Source organism: Odontesthes bonariensis, chromosome 11 (genome assembly GCF_027942865.1).
Source record: "Odontesthes bonariensis isolate fOdoBon6 chromosome 11, fOdoBon6.hap1, whole genome shotgun sequence".
Classification (NCBI taxonomy): domain Eukaryota; kingdom Metazoa; phylum Chordata; class Actinopteri; order Atheriniformes; family Atherinopsidae; genus Odontesthes; species Odontesthes bonariensis.
In genome coordinates this window covers 12,662,594-12,683,519 of record NC_134516.1, presented here as the reverse complement: position 1 = coordinate 12,683,519, position 20,926 = coordinate 12,662,594, and the positions used below count along the sequence as shown (strand labels likewise).

The 20,926-nt window shown below is 43.1% G+C and overlaps 1 protein-coding gene, 20 non-coding genes and 1 pseudogene across 21 annotated transcripts; 10 read left to right on the top strand and 12 right to left on the bottom strand.

Annotated features, from left to right (window-relative positions):
* Positions 1-282: 282 nt before the first annotated feature.
* On the bottom strand, positions 283-401 carry LOC142392566 (5S ribosomal RNA). Its single transcript, XR_012771211.1, has one exon. It is a non-coding gene; the product is annotated as a 5S ribosomal RNA (ribosomal RNA).
* Positions 402-753: 352 nt separating this feature from the next.
* Positions 754-872, top strand: LOC142394045 (5S ribosomal RNA). The gene has a single exon (XR_012772446.1). It is a non-coding gene; the product is annotated as a 5S ribosomal RNA (ribosomal RNA).
* Positions 873-1,979: 1,107 nt separating this feature from the next.
* LOC142392164 (5S ribosomal RNA) lies at positions 1,980-2,098 on the bottom strand. The gene has a single exon (XR_012770831.1). It is a non-coding gene; the product is annotated as a 5S ribosomal RNA (ribosomal RNA).
* A 352-nt stretch (positions 2,099-2,450) lies between these two features.
* Positions 2,451-2,569, top strand: LOC142394032 (5S ribosomal RNA). The gene has a single exon (XR_012772434.1). It is a non-coding gene; the product is annotated as a 5S ribosomal RNA (ribosomal RNA).
* A 1,107-nt stretch (positions 2,570-3,676) lies between these two features.
* LOC142392267 (5S ribosomal RNA) lies at positions 3,677-3,795 on the bottom strand. The gene has a single exon (XR_012770928.1). It is a non-coding gene; the product is annotated as a 5S ribosomal RNA (ribosomal RNA).
* Positions 3,796-4,147: 352 nt separating this feature from the next.
* On the top strand, positions 4,148-4,266 carry LOC142394021 (5S ribosomal RNA). Its single transcript, XR_012772423.1, has one exon. It is a non-coding gene; the product is annotated as a 5S ribosomal RNA (ribosomal RNA).
* A 1,108-nt stretch (positions 4,267-5,374) lies between these two features.
* LOC142392989 (5S ribosomal RNA) lies at positions 5,375-5,493 on the bottom strand. Its single transcript, XR_012771615.1, has one exon. It is a non-coding gene; the product is annotated as a 5S ribosomal RNA (ribosomal RNA).
* A 352-nt stretch (positions 5,494-5,845) lies between these two features.
* Positions 5,846-5,964, top strand: LOC142392487 (5S ribosomal RNA). Its single transcript, XR_012771137.1, has one exon. It is a non-coding gene; the product is annotated as a 5S ribosomal RNA (ribosomal RNA).
* A 1,106-nt stretch (positions 5,965-7,070) lies between these two features.
* On the bottom strand, positions 7,071-7,189 carry LOC142392978 (5S ribosomal RNA). Its single transcript, XR_012771604.1, has one exon. It is a non-coding gene; the product is annotated as a 5S ribosomal RNA (ribosomal RNA).
* A 352-nt stretch (positions 7,190-7,541) lies between these two features.
* Positions 7,542-7,660, top strand: LOC142394009 (5S ribosomal RNA). The gene has a single exon (XR_012772412.1). It is a non-coding gene; the product is annotated as a 5S ribosomal RNA (ribosomal RNA).
* A 1,108-nt stretch (positions 7,661-8,768) lies between these two features.
* On the bottom strand, positions 8,769-8,887 carry LOC142392265 (5S ribosomal RNA). The gene has a single exon (XR_012770926.1). It is a non-coding gene; the product is annotated as a 5S ribosomal RNA (ribosomal RNA).
* A 352-nt stretch (positions 8,888-9,239) lies between these two features.
* LOC142392453 (5S ribosomal RNA) lies at positions 9,240-9,358 on the top strand. Its single transcript, XR_012771104.1, has one exon. It is a non-coding gene; the product is annotated as a 5S ribosomal RNA (ribosomal RNA).
* A 1,106-nt stretch (positions 9,359-10,464) lies between these two features.
* LOC142392966 (5S ribosomal RNA) lies at positions 10,465-10,583 on the bottom strand. The gene has a single exon (XR_012771593.1). It is a non-coding gene; the product is annotated as a 5S ribosomal RNA (ribosomal RNA).
* Positions 10,584-10,935: 352 nt separating this feature from the next.
* Positions 10,936-11,054, top strand: LOC142393998 (5S ribosomal RNA). Its single transcript, XR_012772401.1, has one exon. It is a non-coding gene; the product is annotated as a 5S ribosomal RNA (ribosomal RNA).
* A 1,104-nt stretch (positions 11,055-12,158) lies between these two features.
* LOC142392380 (5S ribosomal RNA) lies at positions 12,159-12,277 on the bottom strand. Its single transcript, XR_012771035.1, has one exon. It is a non-coding gene; the product is annotated as a 5S ribosomal RNA (ribosomal RNA).
* A 355-nt stretch (positions 12,278-12,632) lies between these two features.
* LOC142393986 (5S ribosomal RNA) lies at positions 12,633-12,751 on the top strand. The gene has a single exon (XR_012772390.1). It is a non-coding gene; the product is annotated as a 5S ribosomal RNA (ribosomal RNA).
* A 1,104-nt stretch (positions 12,752-13,855) lies between these two features.
* LOC142392388 (5S ribosomal RNA) lies at positions 13,856-13,974 on the bottom strand. Its single transcript, XR_012771043.1, has one exon. It is a non-coding gene; the product is annotated as a 5S ribosomal RNA (ribosomal RNA).
* A 355-nt stretch (positions 13,975-14,329) lies between these two features.
* On the top strand, positions 14,330-14,448 carry LOC142393974 (5S ribosomal RNA). The gene has a single exon (XR_012772379.1). It is a non-coding gene; the product is annotated as a 5S ribosomal RNA (ribosomal RNA).
* A 1,104-nt stretch (positions 14,449-15,552) lies between these two features.
* Positions 15,553-15,671, bottom strand: LOC142392096 (5S ribosomal RNA). Its single transcript, XR_012770766.1, has one exon. It is a non-coding gene; the product is annotated as a 5S ribosomal RNA (ribosomal RNA).
* Positions 15,672-16,026: 355 nt separating this feature from the next.
* Positions 16,027-16,149, top strand: LOC142393732 (5S ribosomal RNA; annotated as a pseudogene).
* Positions 16,150-17,057: 908 nt separating this feature from the next.
* On the bottom strand, positions 17,058-18,592 carry LOC142391346 (uncharacterized). Its single transcript, XM_075477109.1, has 3 exons — positions 18,357-18,592; positions 17,747-18,241; positions 17,058-17,646 (listed from the first exon to the last, which is right to left on the bottom strand). The coding sequence occupies exons 2-3, from the start codon at positions 18,163-18,165 to the stop codon at positions 17,115-17,117; spliced, it is 951 nt and encodes a 316-aa protein (XP_075333224.1). The 5' UTR covers positions 18,166-18,241; positions 18,357-18,592; the 3' UTR covers positions 17,058-17,114.
* A 2,165-nt stretch (positions 18,593-20,757) lies between these two features.
* LOC142392095 (5S ribosomal RNA) lies at positions 20,758-20,876 on the bottom strand. Its single transcript, XR_012770765.1, has one exon. It is a non-coding gene; the product is annotated as a 5S ribosomal RNA (ribosomal RNA).
* Positions 20,877-20,926: the final 50 nt, after the last annotated feature.

Below are 20,926 nucleotides of genomic sequence, written 5' to 3'. Positions count from 1 at the left end.
CATGGGGAGATTGCCCCACTAGAACAGAAAAGATGAGCAACAGGTGCATTAGCAATCAAATCCAATTCATTAAAATGAAAATGAGTCCAAGTCATACATACAAAGCCAATTCCAAGAGATTTTCCAGGCTAAGGAAAGCAACAGGTGTTCAATATACATATCCGGTCTTGAATAGTTCAAAATAAGTCGCTGTCTGCGGGATTGTATTTGTTTACTTGTACATCTCAGTATTCTTAATGTGAAGTTTGATGGAACAGCGCCCCCTGTTGGTTAAAAAAAAAACACTTACAGCACCTGGTATTCCCAGGCGGTCTCCCATCCAAGTACTAACCAGGCCCGACCCTGCTTAGCTTCCGAGATTGGACGAGATCGGGCGTGTTCAGGGTGGTATGGCCGTAAGCGAGAGACGCAGTGGCAAATGACGCTTTCATAGATGCACAAACAACATCTAGTATTGTGTTCTGACTTGTAAGCGACAATGTTACTGTTTCAAATAGACGCAATTTATGATGATTTCAACTAATTAAGCAGCTTCGCTCTCTCTGTGTGACGATGAACACAAAAGTACACACAGGGAACAGAAGACAGGACACTAAGCTATCTGAGAGTCCCATTTTCAGCTGCAGAGAAGAAACACATGAGAGAAGAACGTGTGCAGGATCAACATCAGCCTCTCAGGCCAATTATGTGTAAAACTGGAAGACACGTATCATTCCAGCAGCTATATAATAGATATTTGTCACAGTGTCCTTCGCTTACGGCCATACCACCCTGAACACGCCCGATCTCGTCCGATCTCGGAAGCTAAGCAGGGTCGGGCCTGGTTAGTACTTGGATGGGAGACCGCCTGGGAATACCAGGTGCTGTAAGCTTTTTCAATTCCCTCTACAACCTGCAGGGGGCGCTGCTGCTCAGTCAGTCAGAAACGTTCTCTTTTACTTTTCATTTAACAGTAGATCAGAACAACTTCCTCTCTCATACTGAGAACACACTAAATTAACACCTCCTGTCTGTGCTCAAGCCTTTCACGCTTGTCACTATCTTTGTCAAAAAACTGGATGCAGAGTTTACAAGGAGTTGCATTTTCAGTTACGTGGGTACTGAGTGATTGATGACATGTGACCTAATGTGCTTACAAACTTAATTAGTCATGATGGCTTTTGATCATACGAGCATCAAGTATCCAATCATTTAGTTTTCAAGCTAATTATGCATAATGTGTACTTTAGGCAGCAAAAGACTTAAGTCTTAATTTGGTATCATTTGTTAAGTGGAAGCTGTGGACAGGTTAGTTAGAAAACTCCTCCTTTAATTCATTGTGTATTAAAGGACATGTACGCTGAAGAGAAACTGATTTTGGGGATCTGTGCTCAAACTCTTTTGACCAAATGAAAAGTCAGAAGACTTTACTTTTTGGCTCCTGTTTATGTGCTAAAAGACTCACAGGTGAGAAAGTGGTAAATGAAATAAAAACTAAATGTAAACATAGAACTTGCTCACTATCGCAGTAAATGACTCTGTAGCTCCTTTGCACGAGACGTGAGGACAGTGAACTCACCATGTTCACCAGGGTCTGCAGGCCTGCCAGGCGCGTCATAAATAGCACGATGAGCATGAAGAAAGACTTCTCTATTGGCCGTGAGACCCGACACTCAACTGTTGGGACATGGATTGGTCCTCACACTGTAGATAACTAACATGGGGAGATTGCCCCACTAGAACAGAAAAGATGAGCAACAGGTGCATTAGCAATCAAATCCAATTCATTAAAATGAAAATGAGTCCAAGTCATACATACAAAGCCAATTCCAAGAGATTTTCCAGGCTAAGGAAAGCAACAGGTGTTCAATATACATATCCGGTCTTGAATAGTTCAAAATAAGTCGCTGTCTGCGGGATTGTATTTGTTTACTTGTACATCTCAGTATTCTTAATGTGAAGTTTGATGGAACAGCGCCCCCTGTTGGTTAAAAAAAAAACACTTACAGCACCTGGTATTCCCAGGCGGTCTCCCATCCAAGTACTAACCAGGCCCAACCCTGCTTAGCTTCCGAGATTGGACGAGATCGGGCGTGTTCAGGGTGGTATGGCCGTAAGCGAGAGACGCAGTGGCAAATGACGCTTTCATAGATGCACAAACAACATCTAGTATTGTGTTCTGACTTGTAAGCGACAATGTTACTGTTTCAAATAGACGCAATTTATGATGATTTCAACTAATTAAGCAGCTTCGCTCTCTCTGTGTGACGATGAACACAAAAGTACACACAGGGAACAGAAGACAGGACACTAAGCTATCTGAGAGTCCCATTTTCAGCTGCAGAGAAGAAACACATGAGAGAAGAACGTGTGCAGGATCAACATCAGCCTCTCAGGCCAATTATGTGTAAAACTGGAAGACACGTATCATTCCAGCAGCTATATAATAGATATTTGTCACAGTGTCCTTCGCTTACGGCCATACCACCCTGAACACGCCCGATCTCGTCCGATCTCGGAAGCTAAGCAGGGTCGGGCCTGGTTAGTACTTGGATGGGAGACCGCCTGGGAATACCAGGTGCTGTAAGCTTTTTCAATTCCCTCTACAACCTGCAGGGGGCGCTGCTGCTCAGTCAGTCAGAAACGTTCTCTTTTACTTTTCATTTAACAGTAGATCAGAACAACTTCCTCTCTCATACTGAGAACACACTAAATTAACACCTCCTGTCTGTGCTCAAGCCTTTCACGCTTGTCACTATCTTTGTCAAAAAACTGGATGCAGAGTTTACAAGGAGTTGCATTTTCAGTTACGTGGGTACTGAGTGATTGATGACATGTGACCTAATGTGCTTACAAACTTAATTAGTCATGATGGCTTTTGATCATACGAGCATCAAGTATCCAATCATTTAGTTTTCAAGCTAATTATGCATAATGTGTACTTTAGGCAGCAAAAGACTTAAGTCTTAATTTGGTATCATTTGTTAAGTGGAAGCTGTGGACAGGTTAGTTAGAAAACTCCTCCTTTAATTCATTGTGTATTAAAGGACATGTACGCTGAAGAGAAACTGATTTTGGGGATCTGTGCTCAAATTCTTTTGACCAAATGAAAAGTCAGAAGACTTTACTTTTTGGCTCCTGTTTATGTGATAAAAGACTCACAGGTGAGAAAGTGGTAAATGAAATAAAAACTAAATGTAAACATAGAACTTGCTCACTATCGCAGTAAATGACTCTGTAGCTCCTTTGCACGAGACGTGAGGACAGTGAACTCACCATGTTCACCAGGGTCTGCAGGCCTGCCAGGCGCGTCATAAATAGCACGATGAGCATGAAGAAAGACTTCTCTATTGGCCGTGAGACCCGACACTCAACTGTTGGGACATGGATTGGTCCTCACACTGTAGATAACTAACATGGGGAGATTGCCCCACTAGAACAGAAAAGATGAGCAACAGGTGCATTAGCAATCAAATCCAATTCATTAAAATGAAAATGAGTCCAAGTCATACATACAAAGCCAATTCCAAGAGATTTTCCAGGCTAAGGAAAGCAACAGGTGTTCAATATACATATCCGGTCTTGAATAGTTCAAAATAAGTCGCTGTCTGTGGGATTGTATTTGTTTACTTGTACATCTCAGTATTCTTAATGTGAAGTTTGATGGAACAGCGCCCCCTGTTGGTTAAAAAAAAAACACTTACAGCACCTGGTATTCCCAGGCGGTCTCCCATCCAAGTACTAACCAGGCCCGACCCTGCTTAGCTTCCGAGATCGGACGAGATCTGGCGTGTTCAGGGTGGTATGGCCGTAAGCGAGAGACGCAGTGGCAAATGACGCTTTCATAGATGCACAAACAACATCTAGTATTGTGTTCTGACTTGTAAGCGACAATGTTACTGTTTCAAATAGACGCAATTTATGATGATTTCAACTAATTAAGCAGCTTCGCTCTCTCTGTGTGACGATGAACACAAAAGTACACACAGGGAACAGAAGACAGGACACTAAGCTATCTGAGAGTCCCATTTTCAGCTGCAGAGAAGAAACACATGAGAGAAGAACGTGTGCAGGATCAACATCAGCCTCTCAGGCCAATTATGTGTAAAACTGGAAGACACGTATCATTCCAGCAGCTATATAATAGATATTTGTCACAGTGTCCTTCGCTTACGGCCATACCACCCTGAACACGCCCGATCTCGTCCGATCTCGGAAGCTAAGCAGGGTCGGGCCTGGTTAGTACTTGGATGGGAGACCGCCTGGGAATACCAGGTGCTGTAAGCTTTTTCAATTCCCTCTACAACCTGCAGGGGGCGCTGCTGCTCAGTCAGTCAGAAACGTTCTCTTTTACTTTTCATTTAACAGTAGATCAGAACAACTTCCTCTCTCATACTGAGAACACACTAAATTAACACCTCCTGTCTGTGCTCAAGCCTTTCACGCTTGTCACTATCTTTGTCAAAAAACTGGATGCAGAGTTTACAAGTAGTTGCATTTTCAGTTACGTGGGTACTGAGTGATTGATGACATGTGACCTAATGTGCTTACAAACTTAATTAAGTCATGATGGCTTTTGATCATACGAGCATCAAGTATCCAATCATTTAGTTTTCAAGCTAATTATGCATAATGTGTACTTTAGGCAGCAAAAGACTTAAGTCTTAATTTGGTATCATTTGTTAAGTGGAAGCTGTGGACAGGTTAGTTAGAAAACTCCTCCTTTAATTCATTGTGTATTAAAGGACATGTACGCTGAAGAGAAACTGATTTTGGGGATCTGTGCTCAAACTCTTTTGACCAAATGAAAAGTCAGAAGACTTTACTTTTTGGCTCCTGTTTATGTGATAAAAGACTCACAGGTGAGAAAGTGGTAAATGAAATAAAAACTAAATGTAAACATAGAACTTGCTCACTATCGCAGTAAATGACTCTGTAGCTCCTTTGCACGAGACGTGAGGACAGTGAACTCACCATGTTCACCAGGGTCTGCAGGCCTGCCAGGCGCGTCATAAATAGCACGATGAGCATGAAGAAAGACTTCTCTATTGGCCGTGAGACCCGACACTCAACTGTTGGGACATGGATTGGTCCTCACACTGTAGATAACTAACATGGGGAGATTGCCCCACTAGAACAGAAAAGATGAGCAACAGGTGCATTAGCAATCAAATCCAATTCATTAAAATGAAAATGAGTCCAAGTCATACATACAAAGCCAATTCCAAGAGATTTTCCAGGCTAAGGAAAGCAACAGGTGTTCAATATACATATCCGGTCTTGAATAGTTCAAAATAAGTCGCTGTCTGTGGGATTGTATTTGTTTACTTGTACATCTCAGTATTCTTAATGTGAAGTTTGATGGAACAGCGCCCCCTGTTGGTTAAAAAAAAAACACTTACAGCACCTGGTATTCCCAGGCGGTCTCCCATCCAAGTACTAACCAGGCCCGACCCTGCTTAGCTTCCGAGATCGGACGAGATCGGGCGTGTTCAGGGTGGTATGGCCGTAAGCGAGAGACGCAGTGGCAAATGACGCTTTCATAGATGCACAAACAACATCTAGTATTGTGTTCTGACTTGTAAGCGACAATGTTACTGTTTCAAATAGACGCAATTTATGATGATTTCAACTAATTAAGCAGCTTCGCTCTCTCTGTGTGACGATGAACACAAAAGTACACACAGGGAACAGAAGACAGGACACTAAGCTATCTGAGAGTCCCATTTTCAGCTGCAGAGAAGAAACACATGAGAGAAGAACGTGTGCAGGATCAACATCAGCCTCTCAGGCCAATTATGTGTAAAACTGGAAGACACGTATCATTCCAGCAGCTATATAATAGATATTTGTCACAGTGTCCTTAGCTTACGGCCATACCACCCTGAACATGCCCGATCTCGTCCGATCTCGGAAGCTAAGCAGGGTCGGGCCTGGTTAGTACTTGGATGGGAGACCGCCTGGGAATACCAGGTGCTGTAAGCTTTTTCAATTCCCTCTACAACCTGCAGGGGGCGCTGCTGCTCAGTCAGTCAGAAACGTTCTCTTTTACTTTTCATTTAACAGTAGATCAGAACAACTTCCTCTCTCATACTGAGAACACACTAAATTAACACCTCCTGTCTGTGCTCAAGCCTTTCACGCTTGTCACTATCTTTGTCAAAAAACTGGATGCAGAGTTTACAAGGAGTTGCATTTTCAGTTACGTGGGTACTGAGTGATTGATGACATGTGACCTAATGTGCTTACAAACTTAATTAGTCATGATGGCTTTTGATCATACGAGCATCAAGTATCCAATCATTTAGTTTTCAAGCTAATTATGCATAATGTGTACTTTAGGCAGCAAAAGACTTAAGTCTTAATTTGGTATCATTTGTTAAGTGGAAGCTGTGGACAGGTTAGTTAGAAAACTCCTCCTTTAATTCATTGTGTATTAAAGGACATGTACGCTGAAGAGAAACTGATTTTGGGGATCTGTGCTCAAACTCCTTTGACCAAATGAAAAGTCAGAAGACTTTACTTTTTGGCTCCTGTTTATGTGATAAAAGACTCACAGGTGAGAAAGTGGTAAATGAAATAAAAACTAAATGTAAACATAGAACTTGCTCACTATCGCAGTAAATGACTCTGTAGCTCCTTTGCACGAGACGTGAGGACAGTGAACTCACCATGTTCACCAGGGTCTGCAGGCCTGCCAGGCGCGTCATAAATAGCACGATGAGCATGAAGAAAGACTTCTCTATTGGCCGTGAGACCCGACACTCAACTGTTGGGACATGGATTGGTCCTCACACTGTAGATAACTAACATGGGGAGATTGCCCCACTAGAACAGAAAAGATGAGCAACAGGTGCATTAGCAATCAAATCCAATTCATTAAAATGAAAATGAGTCCAAGTCATACATACAAAGCCAATTCCAAGAGATTTTCCAGGCTAAGGAAAGCAACAGGTGTTCAATATACATATCCGGTCTTGAATAGTTCAAAATAAGTCGCTGTCTGTGGGATTGTATTTGTTTACTTGTACATCTCAGTATTCTTAATGTGAAGTTTGATGGAACAGCGCCCCCTGTTGGTTAAAAAAAAACACTTACAGCACCTGGTATTCCCAGGCGGTCTCCCATCCAAGTACTAACCAGGCCCGACCCTGCTTAGCTTCCGAGATCGGACGAGATCGGGCGTGTTCAGGGTGGTATGGCCGTAAGCGAGAGAAGCAGTCGCAAATGACGCTTTCATAGATGCACAATCAACATCTAGTATTGTGTTCTGACTTGTAAGCGACAATGTTACTGTTTCAAATAGACGCAATTTATGATGATTTCAACTAATTAAGCAGCTTCGCTCTCTCTGTGTGACGATGAACACAAAAGTACACACAGGGAACAGAAGACAGGACACTAAGCTATCTGAGAGTCCCATTTTCAGCTGCAGAGAAGAAACACATGAGAGAAGAACGTGTGCAGGATCAACATCAGCCTCTCAGGCCAATTATGTGTAAAACTGGAAGACACGTATCATTCCAGCAGCTGTATAATAGATATTTGTCACAGTGTCCTTCGCTTACGGCCATACCACCCTGAACACGCCCGATCTCGTCCGATCTCGGAAGCTAAGCAGGGTCGGGCCTGGTTAGTACTTGGATGGGAGACCGCCTGGGAATACCAGGTGCTGTAAGCTTTTTCAATTCCCTCTACAACCTGCAGGGGGCGCTGCTGCTCAGTCAGTCAGAAACGTTCTCTTTTACTTTTCATTTAACAGTAGATCAGAACAACTTCCTCTCTCATACTGAGAACACACTAAATTAACACCTCCTGTCTGTGCTCAAGCCTTTCACGCTTGTCACTATCTTTGTCAAAAAACTGGATGCAGAGTTTACAAGGAGTTGCATTTTCAGTTACGTGGGTACTGAGTGATTGATGACATGTGACCTAATGTGCTTACAAACTTAATTAGTCATGATGGCTTTTGATCATACGAGCATCAAGTATCCAATCATTTAGTTTTCAAGCTAATTATGCATAATGTGTACTTTAGGCAGCAAAAGACTTAAGTCTTAATTTGGTATCATTTGTTAAGTGGAAGCTGTGGACAGGTTAGTTAGAAAACTCCTCCTTTAATTCATTGTGTATTAAAGGACATGTACGCTGAAGAGAAACTGATTTTGGGGATCTGTGCTCAAACTCCTTTGACCAAATGAAAAGTCAGAAGACTTTACTTTTTGGCTCCTGTTTATGTGATAAAAGACTCACAGGTGAGAAAGTGGTAAATGAAATAAAAACTAAATGTAAACATAGAACTTGCTCACTATCGCAGTAAATGACTCTGTAGCTCCTTTGCACGAGACGTGAGGACAGTGAACTCACCATGTTCACCAGGGTCTGCAGGCCTGCCAGGCGCGTCATAAATAGCACGATGAGCATGAAGAAAGACTTCTCTATTGGCCGTGAGACCCGACACTCAACTGTTGGGACATGGATTGGTCCTCACACTGTAGATAACTAACATGGGGAGATTGCCCCACTAGAACAGAAAAGATGAGCAACAGGTGCATTAGCAATCAAATCCAATTCATTAAAATGAAAATGAGTCCAAGTCATACATACAAAGCCAATTCCAAGAGATTTTCCAGGCTAAGGAAAGCAACAGGTGTTCAATATACATATCCGGTCTTGAATAGTTCAAAATAAGTCGCTGTCTGTGGGATTGTATTTGTTTACTTGTACATCTCAGTATTCTTAATGTGAAGTTTGATGGAACAGCGCCCCCTGTTGGTTAAAAAAAAAAACACTTACAGCACCTGGTATTCCCAGGCGGTCTCCCATCCAAGTACTAACCAGGCCCGACCCTGCTTAGCTTCCGAGATCGGACGAGATCTGGCGTGTTCAGGGTGGTATGGCCGTAAGCGAGAGACGCAGTGGCAAATGACGCTTTCATAGATGCACAAACAACATCTAGTATTGTGTTCTGACTTGTAAGCGACAATGTTACTGTTTCAAATAGACGCAATTTATGATGATTTCAACTAATTAAGCAGCTTCGCTCTCTCTGTGTGACGATGAACACAAAAGTACACACAGGGAACAGAAGACAGGACACTAAGCTATCTGAGAGTCCCATTTTCAGCTGCAGAGAAGAAACACATGAGAGAAGAACGTGTGCAGGATCAACATCAGCCTCTCAGGCCAATTATGTGTAAAACTGGAAGACACGTATCATTCCAGCAGCTATATAATAGATATTTGTCACAGTGTCCTTCGCTTACGGCCATACCACCCTGAACACGCCCGATCTCTTCCGATCTCGGAAGCTAAGCAGGGTCGGGCCTGGTTAGTACTTGGATGGGAGACCGCCTGGGAATACCAGGTGCTGTAAGCTTTTTCAATTCCCTCTACAACCTCCAGGGGGCGCTGCTGCTCAGTCAGTCAGAAACGTTCTCTTTTACTTTTCATTTAACAGTAGATCAGAACAACTTCCTCTCTCATACTGAGAACACACTAAATTAACACCTCCTGTCTGTGCTCAAGCCTTTCACGCTTGTCACTATCTTTGTCAAAAAACTGGATGCAGAGTTTACAAGTAGTTGCATTTTCAGTTACGTGGGTACTGAGTGATTGATGACATGTGACCTAATGTGCTTACAAACTTAATTAGTCATGATGGCTTTTGATCATACGAGCATTAAGTATCCAATCATTTAGTTTTCAAGCTAATTATGCATAATGTGTACTTTAGGCAGCAAAAGACTTAAGTCTTAATTTGGTATCATTTGTTAAGTGGAAGCTGTGGACAGGTTAGTTAGAAAACTCCTCCTTTAATTCATTGTGTATTAAAGGACATGTACGCTGAAGAGAAACTGATTTTGGGGATCTGTGCTCAAACTCTTTTGACCAAATGAAAAGTCAGAAGACTTTACTTTTTGGCTCCTGTTTATGTGATAAAAGACTCACAGGTGAGAAAGTGGTAAATGAAATAAAAACTAAATGTAAACATAGAACTTGCTCACTATCGCAGTAAATGACTCTGTAGCTCCTTTGCACGAGACGTGAGGACAGTGAACTCACCATGTTCACCAGGGTCTGCAGGCCTGCCAGGTGCGTCATAAATAGCACGATGAGCATGAAGAAAGACTTCTCTATTGGCCGTGAGACCCGACACTCAACTGTTGGGACATGGATTGGTCCTCACACTGTAGATAACTAACATGGGGAGATTGCCCCACTAGAACAGAAAAGATGAGCAACAGGTGCATTAGCAATCAAATCCAATTCATTAAAATGAAAATGAGTCCAAGTCATACATACAAAGCCAATTCCAAGAGATTTTCCAGGCTAAGGAAAGCAACAGGTGTTCAATATACATATCCGGTCTTGAATAGTTCAAAATAAGTCGCTGTCTGTGGGATTGTATTTGTTTACTTGTACATCTCAGTATTCTTAATGTGAAGTTTGATGGAACAGCGCCCCCTGTTGGTTAAAAAAAAACACTTACAGCACCTGGTATTCCCAGGCGGTCTCCCATCCAAGTACTAACCAGGCCCGACCCTGCTTAGCTTCCGAGATCGGACGAGATCGGGCGTGTTCAGGGTGGTATGGCCGTAAGCGAGAGAAGCAGTCGCAAATGACGCTTTCATAGATGCACAAACAACATCTAGTATTGTGTTCTGACTTGTAAGCGACAATGTTACTGTTTCAAATAGACGCAATTTATGATGATTTCAACTAATTAAGCAGCTTCGCTCTCTCTGTGTGACGATGAACACAAAAGTACACACAGGGAACAGAAGACAGGACACTAAGCTATCTGAGAGTCCCATTTTCAGCTGCAGAGAAGAAACACATGAGAGAAGAACGTGTGCAGGATCAACATCAGCCTCTCAGGCCAATTATGTGTAAAACTGGAAGACACGTATCATTCCAGCAGCTATATAATAGATATTTGTCACAGTGTCCTTCGCTTACGGCCATACCACCCTGAACACGCCCGATCTCGTCCGATCTCGGAAGCTAAGCAGGGTCGGGCCTGGTTAGTACTTGGATGGGAGACCGCCTGGGAATACCAGGTGCTGTAAGCTTTTTCAATTCCCTCTACAACCTGCAGGGGGCGCTGCTGCTCAGTCAGTCAGAAACGTTCTCTTTTACTTTTCATTTAACAGTAGATCAGAACAACTTCCTCTCTCATACTGAGAACACACTAAATTAACACCTCTTGTCTGTGCTCAAGCCTTTCACGCTTGTCACTATCTTTGTCAAAAAACTGGATGCAGAGTTTACAAGGAGTTGCATTTTCAGTTACGTGGGTACTGAGTGATTGATGACATGTGACCTAATGTGCTTACAAACTTAATTAGTCATGATGGCTTTTGATCATACGAGCATCAAGTATCCAATCATTTAGTTTTCAAGCTAATTATGCATAATGTGTACTTTAGGCAGCAAAAGACTTAAGTCTTAATTTGGTATCATTTGTTAAGTGGAAGCTGTGGACAGGTTAGTTAGAAAACTCCTTCTTTAATTCATTGTGTATTAAAGGACATGTACGCTGAAGAGAAACTGATTTTGGGGATCTGTGCTCAAATTCCTTTGACCAAATGAAAAGTCAGAAGACTTTACTTTTTGGCTCCTGTTTATGTGATAAAAGACTCACAGGTGAGAAAGTGGTAAATGAAATAAAAACTAAATGTAAACATAGAACTTGCTCACTATCGCAGTAAATGACTCTGTAGCTCCTTTGCACGAGACGTGAGGACAGTGAACTCACCATGTTCACCAGGGTCTGCAGGCCTGCCAGGCGCGTCATAAATAGCACGATGAGCATGAAGAAAGACTTCTCTATTGGCCGTGAGACCCGACACTCAACTGTTGGGACATGGATTGGTCCTCACACTGTAGATAACTAACATGGGGAGATTGCCCCACTAGAACAGAAAAGATGAGCAACAGGTGCATTAGCAATCAAATCCAATTCATTAAAATGAAAATGAGTCCAAGTCATACATACAAAGCCAATTCCAAGAGATTTTCCAGGCTAAGGAAAGCAACAGGTGTTCAATATACATATCCGGTCTTGAATAGTTCAAAATAAGTCGCTGTCTGTGGGATTGTATTTGTTTACTTGTACATCTCAGTATTCTTAATGTGAAGTTTGATGGAACAGCGCCCCCTGTTGGTTAAAAAAGCACTTACAGCACCTGGTATTCCCAGGCGGTCTCCCATCCAAGTACTAACCAGGCCCGACCCTGCTTGGCTTCCGAGATCGGACGAGATCAGGCGTGTTCAGGGTGGTATGGCCGTAAGCGAGGGAAGCAGTCGCAAATGACGCTTTCATAGATGCACAAACAACATCTATTATTGTGTTCTGACTTGTAAGCGACAATGTTACTGTTTCAAATAGACGCAATTTATGATGATTTCAACTAATTAAGCAGCTTCGCTCTCTCTGTGTGACGATGAACACAAAAGTACACACAGGGAACAGAAGACAGGACACTAAGCTATCTGAGAGTCCCATTTTCAGCTGCAGAGAAGAAACACATGAGAGAAGAAGAACGTGTGGAGGATCAACATCAGCCTCTCAGGCCAATTATGTGTAAAACTGGAAGACACGTATCATTCCAGCAGCTATATAATAGATATTTGTCACAGTGTCCTTTGCTTACGGCCATACCACCCTGAACACGCCCGATCTCGTCCGATCTCGGAAGCTAAGCAGGGTCGGGCCTGGTTAGTACTTGGATGGGAGACCGCCTGGGAATACCAGGTGCTGTAAGCTTTTTCAATTCCCTCTACAACCTGCAGGGGGCGCTGCTGCTCAGTCAGTCAGAAACGTTCTCTTTTACTTTTCATTTAACAGTAGATCAGAACAACTTCCTCTCTCATACTGAGAACACACTAAATTAACACCTCCTGTCTGTGCTCAAGCCTTTCACGCTTGTCACTATCTTTGTCAAAAAACTGGATGCAGAGTTTACAAGGAGTTGCATTTTCAGTTACGTGGGTACTGAGTGATTGATGACATGTGACCTAATGTGCTTACAAACTTAATTAGTCATGATGGCTTTTGATCATACGAGCATCAAGTATCCAATCATTTAGTTTTCAAGCTAATTATGCATAATGTGTACTTTAGGCAGCAAAAGACTTAAGTCTTAATTTGGTATCATTTGTTAAGTGGAAGCTGTGGACAGGTTAGTTAGAAAACTCCTCCTTTAATTCATTGTGTATTAAAGGACATGTACGCTGAAGAGAAACTGATTTTGGGGATCTGTGCTCAAATTCTTTTGACCAAATGAAAAGTCAGAAGACTTTACTTTTTGGCTCCTGTTTATGTGCTAAAAGACTCACAGGTGAGAAAGTGGTAAATGAAATAAAAACTAAATGTAAACATAGAACTTGCTCACTATCGCAGTAAATGACTCTGTAGCTCCTTTGCACGAGACGTGAGGACAGTGAACTCACCATGTTCACCAGGGTCTGCAGGCCTGCCAGGCGCGTCATAAATAGCACGATGAGCATGAAGAAAGACTTCTCTATTGGCCGTGAGACCCGACACTCAACTGTTGGGACATGGATTGGTCCTCACACTGTAGATAACTAACATGGGGAGATTGCCCCACTAGAACAGAAAAGATGAGCAACAGGTGCATTAGCAATCAAATCCAATTCATTAAAATGAAAATGAGTCCAAGTCATACATACAAAGCCAATTCCAAGAGATTTTCCAGGCTAAGGAAAGCAACAGGTGTTCAATATACATATCCGGTCTTGAATAGTTCAAAATAAGTCGCTGTCTGTGGGATTGTATTTGTTTACTTGTACATCTCAGTATTCTTAATGTGAAGTTTGATGGAACAGCGCCCCCTGTTGGTTAAAAAAGCACTTACAGCACCTGGTATTCCCAGGCGGTCTCCCATCCAAGTACTAACCAGGCCCGCCCCTGCTTGGCTTCCGAGATCGGACGAGATCGGGCGTGTTCAGGGTGGTATGGCCGTAAGCGAGAGAAGCAGTCGCAAATGACGCTTTCATAGATGCACAAACAACATCTATTATTGTGTTCTGACTTGTAAGCGACAATGTTACTGTTTCAAATAGACGCAATTTATGATGATTTCAACTAATTAAGCAGCTTCGCTCTCTCTGTGTGACGATGAACACAAAAGTACACACAGGGAACAGAAGACAGGACACTAAGCTATCTGAGAGTCCCATTTTCAGCTGCAGAGAAGAAACACATGAGAGAAGAAGAACGTGTGGAGGATCAACATCAGCCTCTCAGGCCAATTATGTGTAAAACTGGAAGACACGTATCATTCCAGCAGCTATATAATAGATATTTGTCACAGTGTCCTTTGCTTACGGCCATACCACCCTGAACACGCCCGATCTCGTCCGATCTCGGAAGCTAAGCAGGGTCGGGCCTGGTTAGTACTTGGATGGGAGACCGCCTGGGAATACCAGGTGCTGTAAGCTTTTTCAATTCCCTCTACAACCTGCAGGGGGCGCTGCTGCTCAGTCAGTCAGAAACGTTCTCTTTTACTTTTCATTTAACAGTAGATCAGAACAACTTCCTCTCTCATACTGAGAACACACTAAATTAACACCTCCTGTCTGTGCTCAAGCCTTTCACGCTTGTCACTATCTTTGTCAAAAAACTGGATGCAGAGTTTACAAGGAGTTGCATTTTCAGTTACGTGGGTACTGAGTGATTGATGACATGTGACCTAATGTGCTTACAAACTTAATTAGTCATGATGGCTTTTGATCATACGAGCATCAAGTATCCAATCATTTAGTTTTCAAGCTAATTATGCATAATGTGTACTTTAGGCAGCAAAAGACTTAAGTCTTAATTTGGTATCATTTGTTAAGTGGAAGCTGTGGACAGGTTAGTTAGAAAACTCCTCCTTTAATTCATTGTGTATTAAAGGACATGTACGCTGAAGAGAAACTGATTTTGGGGATCTGTGCTCAAATTCTTTTGACCAAATGAAAAGTCAGAAGACTTTACTTTTTGGCTCCTGTTTATGTGCTAAAAGACTCACAGGTGAGAAAGTGGTAAATGAAATAAAAACTAAATGTAAACATAGAACTTGCTCACTATCGCAGTAAATGACTCTGTAGCTCCTTTGCACGAGACGTGAGGACAGTGAACTCACCATGTTCACCAGGGTCTGCAGGCCTGCCAGGCGCGTCATAAATAGCACGATGAGCATGAAGAAAGACTTCTCTATTGGCCGTGAGACCCGACACTCAACTGTTGGGACATGGATTGGTCCTCACACTGTAGATAACTAACATGGGGAGATTGCCCCACTAGAACAGAAAAGATGAGCAACAGGTGCATTAGCAATCAAATCCAATTCATTAAAATGAAAATGAGTCCAAGTCATACATACAAAGCCAATTCCAAGAGATTTTCCAGGCTAAGGAAAGCAACAGGTGTTCAATATACATATCCGGTCTTGAATAGTTCAAAATAAGTCGCTGTCTGTGGGATTGTATTTGTTTACTTGTACATCTCAGTATTCTTAATGTGAAGTTTGATGGAACAGCGCCCCCTGTTGGTTAAAAAAGCGCTTACAGCACCTGGTATTCCCAGGCGGTCTCCCATCCAAGTACTAACCAGGCCCGCCCCTGCTTGGCTTCCGAGATCGGACGAGATCGGGCGTGTTCAGGGTGGTATGGCCGTAAGCGAGAGAAGCAGTCGCAAATGACGCTTTCATAGATGCACAAACAACATCTATTATTGTGTTCTGACTTGTAAGCGACAATGTTACTGTTTCAAATAGACGCAATTTATGATGATTTCAACTAATTAAGCAGCTTCGCTCTCTCTGTGTGACGATGAACACAAAAGTACACACAGGGAACAGAAGACAGGACACTAAGCTATCTGAGAGTCCCATTTTCAGCTGCAGAGAAGAAACACATGAGAGAAGAAGAACGTGTGGAGGATCAACATCAGCCTCTCAGGCCAATTATGTGTAAAACTGGAAGACACGTATCATTCCAGCAGCTATATAATAGATATTTGTCACAGTGTCCTTTGCTTACGGCCATACCACCCTGAACACGCCCGATCTCGTCCGATCTCGGAAGCTAAGCAGGGTCGGGCCTGGTTAGTACTTGGATGGGAGACCGCCTGGGAATGGCTCATGACCCCCCCAAGTACATATTGCTCAACCCTGGGATCGATCGAAAATGATCAAAACGGATGGTGCCATCTGGTGGTCAAAATCCTGAAGTGTTATTTACGGAAATTGTTATGTACAAAGCCTGATTTCCTTTCTAATTTCTTGAATTTCCCCATGGGGATCAATAAAGTATCTATCTATCTATCTATTGAAATCCACTAGTCTGCTGAATGTTTTGTGTATTATTTTCATAGTTTCAGTTGATGAGATTCATATAGTCAAGTGGAAAAGTGTGTAACTGTTACATTTTTGGGCTGAATTAAGAAAGGGTGTAATGTATCAGTGAATTGATGTGTTATCTTACACTATCCCAACCCTTCTGAAACCCAAGCATACAGAGACTCCAAAATACTTGAAATACTTTTACAACTTTTATTTTTCATCCAGAATGTGTTTCATTTAAAAGGCAATGCATGAAAACACAAGTATACAAGATCTGTTTGGTTTAAAGCTCGCTCACCACGACAAGGTACAGATCTACGAGCGAGAACACGAGACAAGACGAGAGACAAACATGCGCTACCATTTGCAATCATTTAGTTAAACATGGAGCTGACAGACATACAAACATCACAAAGACATGAAGCTGACAAAGACAAACAAACAACACGCATGACAAAAACACAGATTATCTGAACATGAACAACCACTAAAGGGTATGTAAACTGATTGTGTTAGATCAGAACTGATTACGGTTAAAATGATTGAGGTTAGATTGGCCTTGATACTGAACATAGGCCAGAACATGTTTCTATAAAAAGATAATAAAGTGCATTTTAACAGCAACATAAATAAAAAAACAAACACAAGAACTGTAAAGTGCATTATTTGTAACTTTTGAACTATATAAATAATAGATTATACTTTGAAACACAAACACACACACACACACACACACACACACAAACAAACAAAGTTATTTACACAATTATTTACAGTTATTTACACAGTTCCCCTCTTTTCCAACTCTGCATCCACCACACATTTAAAGTGTATGAAGCTGTCGTACACCACACTGTCAAACCCAGAGGTGGTGGATTTCCTAGTGGTTGGACAGTAGGAAAAAATTTTCTGGGTGCTTCCAGCCACTTTGTCCTTGGGAGGTGTGTACCTCTTCCGCTGTCCACCACAATTAGGCACGTGGCAAGCCCCACATGGCCGCAAGGACTTGTTCGGCATGAGTGCCGAGACTGTTGGTGCAGGAGGTACAAAGCTCTGGCTGCACGATGGCCCACGAAACAGGACGGAGGGAGCCTGTGGCTGTGAGGGGAGAACCAGCAGTATGGGTGCTGCCGACACAGGGGGTGGTCCATAGGTGGATGCAGCAGGCTTTGGCTGGAGGTGGGTGGATGCAGCAGGCCCTGGCGGAATGGGGGTGGGCGCAGCAGGCTTTGGACGAGTGGAGGAGGACGACGCTGTGGGCTGAACGGGCCGTCTCACAGAAGGCACAGGCTCTGGCTCTTCAACAAATATTCTGGAAATATAAAATACACATGTAATGAGTATCGATATGACGTATGTGCTATTTGCTTTCCACAGCCAACAGGTGAAACAAAGTGCTTATGACAACTTACCTCAGCTTCTCACCACGCCTTTTTCCAGCCTCGTGATGAACGTGCTGGTACTGGACCTGAGGCCGGTCTGGTGGTGGGAGGGACGTTGGCAGCGCAGGAGCTTCAGGGAACGGTGCGTCTGACAGCACTTTCAGGTGAGGCGTCTCCTTCGGCAGTACTGTCGCCCCGTAGTTGGCCTTTTTCTCCTCCCTGGCAGTGAAGGTCGAGATGGACTTGGCGTTCAAGTTGGGCAGTGGAATGACGAGACCGCCGAGGATGGGGTCGTCTCGGACTCGGTCTGCAATCCTCTTATACTGTCCCTTCAAAGAGGCTGTGACCTTGCTGGGGGAGGTGAGCTGATTGGCCGGCGCTCGGTTCTTCAGCATCTTGAGGAGGAGGTAGAGCAGGCGACTGTCCTGCAGCAGCCAACAACTCGGCATCGGTGGTGTAGTTGGGGTCTTTCTGAGAGAGGTCGGGGACGGTCGGAGGAGCCCAGTCTTTCTTTGATTGAGCTTTCTGCAGAAATTAAAATACAACTATAGACTAATCTCATAAAATAATACTTTTACTAATACTGGTTACTGCTTAACATCAATTACTCAGGTCTAAAAGGTAACTGAGTTTATCTTACCTTCAACCTCCTGTCAAGGTGACATGTGACAGGAGGGAACTCTCTGGCGTACTCGAGCAGTCGCTCCTTCTGCCATTTCATCAGCTCGTTCTGCTCTCCCTGCTGACAGTACTCGAACAGCAACCACACCAGCCAGCCGACATTGTTTTCAATAAGCCACCTGAAGGTCTGACCGGCGTACTTCCCAAACACGATGACCAGCTGACCTTTCCACAGCTCACCCCCGGACCTCTTGGCAGCCGCCTCTGCTGTCTTGGGATCCAGCCATGTAGGGTCAACAATGGTGCTGGGTGCCTCGTCAGGTTGGACTTTTCAGTAAAAATCTTGTCGCACACGCTGCACCGATGCGGCTTCTCCATGTTTCATCTGGTGCAGTAAAAAGTGAATAAATGAGTAAAACTAAAAGCAGATGAGGGCTTAAATACATTTTTAGAGACCCTACAGCCCTCATAAAAGTAGTAACCAAAAACAGCCCATTCATTCATCACTTTGTTTTTAGCATACAAATCGTTGACATGTTTACACCTCTAAAGCATATTTCCACATCGAATTTCAAATCCAAATTGTTGTAACACCATCTCTATGATCTTAAGAAGCGAGGTAGAGTGTCTGATCACGTTTTTAAAGTATTTCCAGGGATCGTCAGGTTACATTACAGTGGCGATTGGTAGGTCATTCATTTTCACAGCAGCATGCTAATCGTTTTTGCCAGTTTTAAGAGAATCATTCAACACAGAAAAAGTGACATCTAGCTGGCTAAATGCACCACCGATTTACCAACAGAAAGAGCTAAGAATGAAGAATATTGAACTTAGTTGAGAGAAACGGGAGCGTCAAATGTGTACTGTAGGCTATCGCTGGATTCGCCGGTTCAGCTGTTAACAGTCGCGTTAATCTGCCGGTTTTCATAGAAACATTCAACACAGCAAAAGTGACACCTAGCTGGCTAAATGCACCACCAAATTACAAACAGAAAGAGCTAAGAATGAAGAAAATTGAACTTACCTGAGGGAAACGAGAGCGTCAAATGTGTATCGCTAGATTTGACAGTTACCGGCGACCGCCATCTTGGTTTGAAATGCAGACGACCCCAGTGTGACGTCACACACGTGCGTGAGCCTGCGTGAGCCTGATCGCTCAATGATTGGTCTGTTGAGCGCTCAGCTCTGCTCAGCATTGCTCAACCATTGGCTGATCGCTGCTCAGCTCTGCTCAGCATTGCTCAACCATTGGACGGCTGACGATCGCTTTAGTACTTGGAGGAGAATTCGCCTGGGAATACCAGGTGCTGTAAGCTTTTTCAATTCCCTCTACAACCTGCAGGGGGCGCTGCTGCTCAGTCAGTCAGAAACGTTCTCTTTTACTTTTCATTTAACAGTAGATCAGAACAACTTCCTCTCTCGTACTGAGAACACACTAAATTAACACCTCCTGTCTGTGCTCAAGCCTTTCACGCTTGTCACTATCTTTGTCAAAAAACTGGATGCAGAGTTTACAAGGAGTTGCATTTTCAGTTACGTGGGTACTGAGTGATTGATGACATGTGACCTAATGTGCTTACAAACTTAATTAGTCATGATGGCTTTTGATCATACGAGCATCAAGTATCCAATCATTTAGTTTTCAAGCTAATTATGCATAATGTGTACTTTAGGCAGCAAAAGACTTAAGTCTTAATTTGGTATCATTTGTTAAGTGGAAGCTGTGGACAGGTTAGTTAGAAAACTCCTCCTTTAATTCATTGTGTATTAAAGGACATGTACGCTGAAGAGAAACTGATTTTGGGGATCTGTGCTCAAATTCTTTTGACCAAATGAAAAGTCAGAAGACTTTACTTTTTGGCTCCTGTTTATGTGATAAAAGACTCACAGGTGAGAAAGTGGTAAATGAAATAAAAACTAAATGTAAACATAGAACTTGCTCACTATCGCAGTAAATGACTCTGTAGCTCCTTTGCACGAGACGTGAGGACAGTGAACTCACCATGTTCACCAGGGTCTGCAGGCCTGCCAGGCGCGTCATAAATAGCACGATGAGCATGAAGAAAGACTTCTCTATTGGCCGTGAGACCCGACACTCAACTGTTGGGACATGGATTGGTCCTCACACTGTAGATAACTAACATGGGGAGATTGCCCCACTAGAACAGAAAAGATGAGCAACAGGTGCATTAGCAATCAAATCCAATTCATTAAAATGAAAATGAGTCCAAGTCATACATACAAAGCCAATTCCAAGAGATTTTCCAGGCTAAGGAAAGCAACAGGTGTTCAATATACATATCCGGTCTTGAATAGTTCAAAATAAGTCGCTGTCTGTGGGATTGTATTTGTTTACTTGTACATCTCAGTATTCTTAATGTGAAGTTTGATGGAACAGCGCCCCCTGTTGGTTAAAAAAGCGCTTACAGCACCTGGTATTCCCAGGCGGTCTCCCATCCAAGTACTAACCAGGCCCGCCCCTGCTTGGCTTCCGAGATCGGACGAGATCGGGCGTGTTCAGGGTGGTATGGCCGTAAGCGAGAGAAGCAGTCGCAAATGACGCTTTCATAGATGCACAAACAACATCTA

Bases quoted from the DNA above. Each gene is read 5' to 3' on its own strand.
- LOC142391346 (XM_075477109.1), bottom strand. From the start codon at position 18,165: ATGCCGAGTTGTTGGCTGCTGCAGGACAGTCGCCTGCTCTACCTCCTC. The intron at 17,647-17,746 runs GTAAGTTGTCAT...TTATATTTCCAG, and splicing joins AGGCGTGGTGAGAAGCTGAG to AATATTTGTTGAAGAGCCAG.